Genomic DNA, 8,727 nt, shown 5'->3' with positions numbered 1-8,727 from the left:
TAAACCCGATCTGTAGTCCTTGTTGTATAATAAATAAAATTGAACGTTATTGCTTTTATCCAAAAATTCAGGTGATAGAACTTAACGCATGTCAGATGTACACAGTCACATCATAAAATATTATTTTTGAACCAAACAAACGGAATCGTGTATCCATTCCATGCTATGCTTTGCTATGATACGCTATGTCGACGTTAATTACGTTGAAGGGAGGGACGGGACGGTTCAGATACAAGTCCGGAGCTGTTTCGGCTTCATATAACGTTCGGTTGTTCCAGGGTTGTGATGCAGAGAATTGTATGAGTACTAGCTAGAAATGTTAACGCACACCCCTGTATAGGTACCAAATCATTGTTGACAACGGGCGCGCATATGGTAGCGTGGCCGAGCGGTCTAAGGCGCTGGATTAAGGCTCCAGTCTCTTCGGGGGCGTGGGTTCGAATCCCACCGCTGCCAAGCATTATTTTCCCATGTTGTGTGAATGAGCATGAAAACATAGAAGAAAAAGCAGAACTGTTTATCATCTTGTAAAATGAAAAGATATCTCACTTTGATTCACACACAGAATACTTATTACATTCTCAAGGTCATCCCACATCCTTTCTATGCCAACATTGGAGATGGGAGTGTGCGTCTTTGAACTGTTTTCTTCTCACTTTAAAACACGATTCAGACACTTCGCCAGATCATACAGAGACTGTTTCTATGTCACTGTTTGGTCCCTTTATTTTCACCTTTTTTTTAAATAAATGTCTCAGAAGAAGTTGTTTTAGATTTGTAACACTTTTCATATCTGTGGAGCAGTTATGTTACATAAGAGATCATAAAACATGAAGAAATTTCACATATGTCACATAGGTCACCCCGGAGTCTGACGAGCACAAGTCAGTCTGAGGCGCTAAAGGCCTCAACTAACACTGATTGTATTGTATTGTATGGCTTTTGCTTTTACCCATGTTTTATGTTTTTCATTAATTTATTTTACTTAGAATATGTGAGCCATTTTGTCTTTTACCTGTAATGTCTTCTGTTTGTTCGTCTGTACAGCACTTTGGTCGACTGTGGTTGTTGTAAAGTGCTTAACAAATGAAGTTGGATTGGATTGGTGTCTTTATATTTAGTAATTCAAACAAAAATAAAAGTATTGGAAAAACTGGTAGCTCCTGAAACGGACTCTTTGAAACGGACAAGTAACCTGTGACCTGTGACAGAAACAATTCAACTACTGTTTCCACAAACTGCCCAGAACCGGTCTTCAAGGCCAAAGCCCATGCGTAAGCTTCCTTCTGTATCTAATAAAGCATTGTTTCTTCCGTAGGGAGTGCTCTGTTCAGCATACCTTTCTCATGTATAAAAATTATCAGTCTCTGAATTATGATTCAGTGAGTCACTCAACCCAACCACAGGTTGGTTTTCTGCTGCAGCAAAGTAAAATAAAACCTTCAAACAGTTCATTGCGATTGCCTTCAGTACAGAAAATGTCCGCGACAAACTTGGCGTTGCAAGTGGGATCCCAGACTGACTGTCAGAAAGTAGAGAGAAAAAGCAAAAGATCAATAGTGAGAATAATGAAGAGAAAAATAAAGCTGAACAGAATAAAGAATCTGCTACGGACACAGTTTCCTCTCCTGTTTCTGGTCTCCATCCAAGGTTGGTGTGACGTGAATGACTGGGTTCCTCCACTCACTGCCCAGCTCCCACCTTACAACTCCACTACCGCCACGCCTGCTTCTCCTTCTCCCACACTACAGACAACTACATCGTCACCATTCTCCAACCCGTTCCTGAGTCCGCCAGAACCACAGCTGATATCTCCAGGTTCCCAGTTCTTAACTCCACCAAAGACCAGAGTGAGAACTCTCTGCACTGAACAACTCCCTCTCTAACTAATATGGTCGAGTTTCTAGGGCCAGACGGTCCTGTCTTAGACCTAGGACAAATGGATGCTGACATGAGAGAAGCCATCAAAGAATGGCCACCGATCGGCTGTGGGGGATTTGAACTGACAAGAGTGATTTTGCCGTTTGTTAAGAATTGGCGACCGACTGGTCGTGAGTTCCGGACGCTTCTCCTCCTTCACTTGGGTTCTGAGGATTATAACAAACTGTCTGCCTTCGTTGAGGAAGAGGGCTACACCGACCTGAGAGCTGCAGAACCAACATGGAATGACCATGGATGCTGGGAAAAGTGGATAATGAGTATCATCCAAAAGCTCCCCACAGTCTTTCCAGTTAAGGTGGATTTGGGGAAACTACTCGCCTGTGTCCAACGCCCCAACGAGACTGTGTCTGCTTATCTGGACCGTGTGCTGATTGACTGTTCTTCCTATTCAGGTCAGGTCAAACCTGACAGTCTCGAAGGAAACGAATCCCCATTTGAATCAACTGCAAAAATGATTTTCATGGAAGGACTCCGTCCTGCCCTATCTACAGTGGTCAGAAATACACTAATTGGGGATTTGACGACCAAACGTTTGCCAGAAATTGTTCGCCATGCCAAAAATGCAGAATCTGAGGAGAGTGAAATGAAACGCAACCCAGCCGATAAACAGGAGAAGGCCTGCGTTGGCGTCAGCATGGCACCGACGTCTATGTCTCGTGGTCGCTTCCCCTTCCGTGGATGTGGTCGCTATCGAGGGCGAGGACGCGAAGGACGTGACAACCGTGATGACAAGGCCTGCTCTAATTGTGGGAGACATGGACATTGGGTGCAAAACTGCCAAGACAAAAGGGGTCCTGGTGAGGGTGGAGACCGGTCCCGTCCCAGTTTCACTTCCGACTGGCTAGCCGTGTCACCCGACGAACAGACAGCAGAGCACATGAGTATCAAGCACACACTCACGGACACACACACACATGCTCGCAATGAAAAAATGCTTTGCACTGAAGATATGCTTTGCACTGATGCCCTGGATGCAGTGGTGAAGGACAAAACCATAAAGTCAGAGAAATCCACTGTTCAGCCATATTCAATGCTGCAATCATCAGCTTATCTGAAAGAACCAACCATTGTGTGTAATGTTTCTGGGGTACCTCTCACTTTTTTGGTTGGCTCTGCTGCCACTAATTCAGTCATCAGACAAGGCCAGGGCATTGTTTTACCCCGTAGCACACAAACCTGCTGGTCGACATGCACAAACAGTGCTACTGTGAAGGAATTCTATTCTCTTCCAGTCAACTGTTCATGGACATATGAACTAAAGACAATTCATTTTCAACATTCCTTTTTGTTGTCAGACACATGCCCTGTAAATCTGTTAGGAAGAGATCTTATGTTGCTCTTGGGCATTACCCTAAAACCAACGCCAGCTGGCATCATTATCACACAAGAGACATTCTCCCCTCATGTGAAATATATCTCACCTCCGCTGTATGTGTATCACTGGTGGATGAACACACCCATGGGTGAAGATTTGTTACCAGCTGTTCCCCGTTTCTTTCGTTATTATCAACCATGCTGACAGTTTTTGTGCAGATTCAGTAACTCGGACTCCTGAACAGAGACAATTTTTTCATGCACAGAATTCTGGGGGCTTCACACAAATATGACGTGGATCTGTACACACTACAGCAATGTCAGCATTCTCTTCTGATGGAAGCCACTGGGGGCAGCACTCCTGTTTTCAATTCACTGTTAGATGCTGGAGTGAGTCCCCTGAAACAACTCTCCTGTCCAAACACCAATTTTTTTCAATGAAAAAGGTTCTGGTCAAAGGTCAACCCACAGAACAGCGCTTCGTTCAAGATCTCCAGGCTGTTAATGCAGCTATTCCTGCGCCTATACCCTGTGTTCCAAACCCTTACACCATCATGTCTGGACAGGAGCGTTCCAAGTTCCTCCTCCCGCTGACGTCCAACCTGCACCAGCGTCCTTACATGTTTGACGGTGAGAAGTAACACTGGTAACAAACACTGTCAGGTGCTTCAGCAGCGAATGCTGGTAACCGCTGGCTGTAGGTCATAGATGAACGCTTCAATCGTCTCACAGACGATCGTGTTGAGACTTACACACACACACACTCTCAACAGAAGAAGCTGTGCCAGAAGAACACAATTTGTCAAACGCATCGCTCCATTGTCAGCTTGTTCCTGTCTGTCTTTGCCAATCCTGTTTATTTTTTGCACAAAAAAAATTGACGTTATACCTGCTTGTTGATTCCACTTGGTTGATGGGATTTTTGTTGGCGGTCCTGGTCCTGGGGCGGATCTTACTGTTCTCTGAGTCCTCTCTTGTTGTCTGGTTCCTTTGGTAAAATCTCCATAAATGGCTCACCTGGTGACATTCTTACAGCTGTTACAGAACTGCCTTTTGCTCACTATGTTAACTGATTTATGTTTATGACGTTTTGAGACCACTGCACTATGTTTGTTTATTTCTCTGATTTTGCTTCACCTGTTGCCTTTATTACTATTGTGTTGATCAACGTATTATCAAAAGGAAGGAAATGTGATGGAAACAATTCAACCACTGTCTCCACAATAGAATATCGTCTACTTTTATGTGTTTATCTCACCCAAACTGCCCAGAACTGGTCTTCAAGGCCAGAGCCCATGCATACTTCCTTCTGTATCTGATAAAATATTGTTTCTCTGTTCCTTGTTCAGCATACCTTTCTCAAGTATTAAAATGATCTCACCCTAAATTATGATTCAGTGAGTCACACAACCCAAGCACATGTTGACTTGTAGCTCTCCCTCATTTTCTGCTGCAGCAAAGTAAAATAAAATCTTATAATAAAAGACAGTTCCTTGTGTTGGCTTTCATTCAGAAATCTCCACCTCCAGCAAAGATGCCACAACATCACATCTGAACCACACACACATCTCTCCACAGCCCCGTTTGTGTTCATTTGTCATCTTTATTTACTGTAAACTGAGACTCAGTGCCGTAACCATAAGGGTGGAACCTTTCATTACACTTATGCTGAAATGCTTAAGCGATACACACACACACACACACACACACACACACACACACACACACACACACACACACACACACACACACACATACACACACACACACACACACACACAGATGCTCCAATGCATTTAATGGGGGTTCCATTTTAAACTAGTGTCTCGTATTTCTATGTCTGTATCTTGTGTTGAATAACAGCTCGTTTTTCCTCTGTCTCACGCACGCGCGCGCACACACACACACACACACACACACACACACACACACACACACACACACAACCAACAAATACACTGTAGATATAGTCACTGTATCAGCATAGCAGAATGAAACACAAAGAGCATCAAAATAGGACTGAATTATTAAACAGTCAAAAAGTGGAATATTTTGAGAGAAAAATAATCTGCAGCTTCTTCGGTAATTCGATCTTTTTTTTTTTTTTTTTGCCAAACATTTCCTAATTCTAGCAACCGTTAAAAAAAATTTTTTTTAAAATTGCTTCATTTAAATTGATGTAATTTGTATATTTCTATTTTTTTTTAACTTTTACTTTTACAAAATACATTTTTTGGGATCTAGATTTTTTTCCACAATGTTTCCACATTTCATCAACAGATTGTTCTTTGCAGGTCTGTCCTTTATCATTCTTAAAAAAAGTGAAGTTGACCCCCCCAGTCAGACGGGTGTGGTCCTCCTGTTGGCGGCACAGTTTCCTCCCACACCCTCCGTGTTGTTGTGAGTCTCTGTGCTCAAATCGCCCACGGCGATGTCGATCTTCCCATCTTTAATCGGCGACGTGAGGGTGTAGAGCATGAACTCTGACCCCACCGACACCGGATTGGGCAACCCATGCAGGACCTTGGATTCTGCTGAGATGGACGGCTCCCTCTCCCCCACCAGGGACGCTCGGAAGGAGTGCGAGGCGGATTCCCCACCGCTGTGGTTGCTCCTGGAGCTGTACCGGCGGCTGCGGTTCTGGTAGTAGCGGTTCCGGTAGTAGGACGAGTTGCGGGAGATGGGCGGCTTGATGAGGGAGGGTCTCCCTTTAGTACGCAACTGCCTGTGCTTTTCTATGAACACGTGCACCGCCAGGACCCCCACCATCTCAGCCAGCACGAAGGACAGAGCTCCGAAATAAAACGACCATCCGTAGGAGTAGCTCTTCTTGTTGTCGCTCTGGCTGGGGTCGCCCGAGTTGGCTGATATGTACACGATGATGCCGATGATGTTGCTGAGACCTGGAAGAGTTCAGAGGGACGGACGGATGAAGGTCAGATGGATGCGGATTATCCGCAAGTCGACATGAGATCCGCGTGTTTTCTGACCTGCGGAGACAAACAGGATCCCCGCGCTGAGGATGACGTTATAACGTGACTTGTAGAACTCGCTGGCGGCCACGCACACGCCCCCGAGGAATAACAGCCCCACGCTGAGGATGGGGAAGAGGCTGGAGGCCCGAACCGCTCCTGGAGGGGAAGAAGTGGGGTGAGAATGGAACAGGGGGTATTTTATCACCTGAGATCACGGTCACATTCGTTACCCACGCAGTAAATACTCTGCAGCATCCTGCTCGTAGTCGGCATCCTCAGCGAAGTGGTCGATGTCTTTGCACACGCCTCGAAACGTCCCTGCAGGAAAACAAATAAACGGTAAACATACGACAGGAAGGCATCTTTATGACCTCACAGCGACTAGTGGGTAATAAATATAAGCCAACATCTCAGCAGATTGACCTAAACCCATCTCCATCTCAGGGGGGCTGTTTTCACAGGCCTGGAGGACTGAATATATTATTATTATTATTATTATTATTATTATTATATTATACTATATTATCGTATATTATATTATATTTTATTATATTATATATATTATTATAAAACATTTTTGTATCTGCAGTGTTTATCTGTTTTTTCTCATTCTTTAAATTATTTCTTAGATTATTTGTTTTCCTGGGCCCCCCCCTTTTTTTTTTTACATTAGATCAGACCCCAAAACCACCACAACAATTCTAACTGAACGAATCCTGCTGTCAGCGACCTTTTTTCCCCAACACGCATGATCATCGCATTGATAAACGTGTCCCAAAGTGCTGCCCTGATTGACCAGTATTGATTGTGACTCCGATCACCATGGTTACCAAAGCCAAACTGATTCAGTTCACAGAAGCCTGTCAACAGCTTCCAGAGAGAGAGAGAGAGAGAGAGAGTCACACGACTGTTTATTCAGACTGTTGTCAAAATGTCCAGATGAGGGAAAAAAGGATTTAGGATGTTTTGTGTTGTTTTCCTCAAACAGGAAGTTGGAAACTTCTGCAGCATCCGTGCATCAACAAGAATCGTTTGTTTGTTTGTTTGTTTGTTGCTTTCTTTTTAATTATTGTACAAATCCCAAGCTCTACATGTTCCTGCCTGTGTTTTCTTGTGATGTGGACTGACACACACACACACACACACACTCACACACAACACAGGGCTGTTGAGGAATCGACGGTCATTGTTACCTCTCTATTAAAGCTTTATGGGTCAGCAGGGAAAGAGGGGGTGGGACGAGGGAAAACTGTAAGAGAAGAAGTCCAGAAAGTCAGAATGTCCAGGACTTAAACTGGTGTTTAAGTTTTATCAGACCTCTAGTGGTTAATACATAGTATTCATGCTCTACTTTAGTATTAAACATTGTCCACCAGAGGATCAGACCTGCTATATGACCTCTAATAAGTCCCCTAGCGTGGATCTGGCGCGTCAGTGGGCTTGTGGGGTCAGGAGAGTGACTTTCTTTCCTACCCTCGGTGCAGCAGGTTCTCCACAGACCCGAGTGGGTCAGGACCTCCTCGTTCTTCCGGACGGTCTCGTTGTCGTTCTGGCTCTTGGAGCGACACATCCCGCGGGAGTAGAGCCAGTAGTCCGTCCCCACGGCGATGGTCATGAGGCTGAAGGCGCAGAAAGCCCCCGCCGTGGTCAGCAGCATCATCATCCCCCGGTTACACAGCCTCATGTCGGCCCAGCCTCCTCCTCCTCCTCCTCCTCCTCCTCCTCCTCCTCCTCCTCTAGAGGTCCGAACCCGTTAAAAACGTTCCCACCGGTGTTCTATCTTATTCTGGTTCCGATCGGCTGGGGGGGGAACATGTTCTACAGGACGCGTTACACCCGTGGATAACTCTCTGGGTATCTGTGCGCGTCATTTCCTCCTCAGACGCGCTAAAACGCGCTCAGACGGGACGTTTCCATGTCAGAAGCGCGCAGGAGGAGGATTTCCGTCAAAAAGTTGCTGACAGTTACTCTCAGTTCCAAGCGGGACAATGTGATGACTGTTCTGTCTGTGCGCAGGTCTCAAACCGGTGACCCCCCCCCCACATACACACACACACACATCCACACACATGGCTCGGAGCGCAGCGCACTAGTCCAGCACCAAGGACAGCAGCACTGTTACACAAGAGCATCACAGTGGTGCGTTCAAGTACAGACCCCCACCACCAACACCATCACCCTCCCCCCCCAAAAAAAAATCCAAATGGGGGTTCATTTGGAAGTTAGTTTAAATTCTGGAAAATTTCAAAACCAGTAAACCTCACAAGAGTTACCTTCCTTACAATTCTGATGACTGTTTTAGGTCATTCTTAATTTAAAGAAGAAAACAACACTTTTTAGATTGTCATTATTTTACACTTACAAACTGCCCATCTGTGAATTGTTAGCAGAACCCAATCTGAAAATGTTCATCCAAACACATCAGAATATTAAATTCTCAAAAGTTATACTTGGAAATGTCCTTCTCATCTGACAGGAACCTGTTTTCTCCCACTAT

At 44.9% G+C, this 8,727-nt stretch overlaps 1 protein-coding gene and 1 non-coding gene across 2 annotated transcripts; one reads left to right on the top strand and one right to left on the bottom strand.

Annotated features, from left to right (window-relative positions):
* The first annotated feature begins 374 nt into the window (after positions 1 to 374).
* Positions 375 to 456, top strand: trnal-aag (transfer RNA leucine (anticodon AAG)). The gene has a single exon. It is a non-coding gene; the product is annotated as a tRNA-Leu (tRNA).
* A 4,548-nt stretch (positions 457 to 5,004) lies between these two features.
* On the bottom strand, positions 5,005 to 8,263 carry cacng3a (calcium channel, voltage-dependent, gamma subunit 3a). The gene is made up of 4 exons (XM_068322713.1): positions 7,704 to 8,263; positions 6,465 to 6,548; positions 6,246 to 6,386; positions 5,005 to 6,158 (listed from the first exon to the last, which is right to left on the bottom strand). The coding sequence occupies exons 1-4, from the start codon at positions 7,912 to 7,914 to the stop codon at positions 5,596 to 5,598; spliced, it is 999 nt and encodes a 332-aa protein (XP_068178814.1). The 5' UTR covers positions 7,915 to 8,263; the 3' UTR covers positions 5,005 to 5,595.
* Positions 8,264 to 8,727: the final 464 nt, after the last annotated feature.

Source organism: Antennarius striatus, chromosome 8, assembly GCF_040054535.1.
Source record: "Antennarius striatus isolate MH-2024 chromosome 8, ASM4005453v1, whole genome shotgun sequence".
Lineage (NCBI taxonomy): Eukaryota > Metazoa > Chordata > Actinopteri > Lophiiformes > Antennariidae > Antennarius > Antennarius striatus.
This window is presented reverse-complemented; position numbering and strand designations above follow the sequence as displayed.

Bases quoted from the DNA above. Each gene is read 5' to 3' on its own strand.
- cacng3a (XM_068322713.1), bottom strand. From the start codon at position 7,914: ATGAGGCTGTGTAACCGGGGGATGATGATGCTGCTGACCACGGCGGGG. The intron at 6,549-7,703 runs GTAGGAAAGAAA...GTTTTCCTGCAG, and splicing joins GAGAACCTGCTGCACCGAGG to GGACGTTTCGAGGCGTGTGC. The intron at 6,387-6,464 runs GTGGGTAACGAA...CTTCCCCTCCAG, and splicing joins TGCTGCAGAGTATTTACTGC to GAGCGGTTCGGGCCTCCAGC.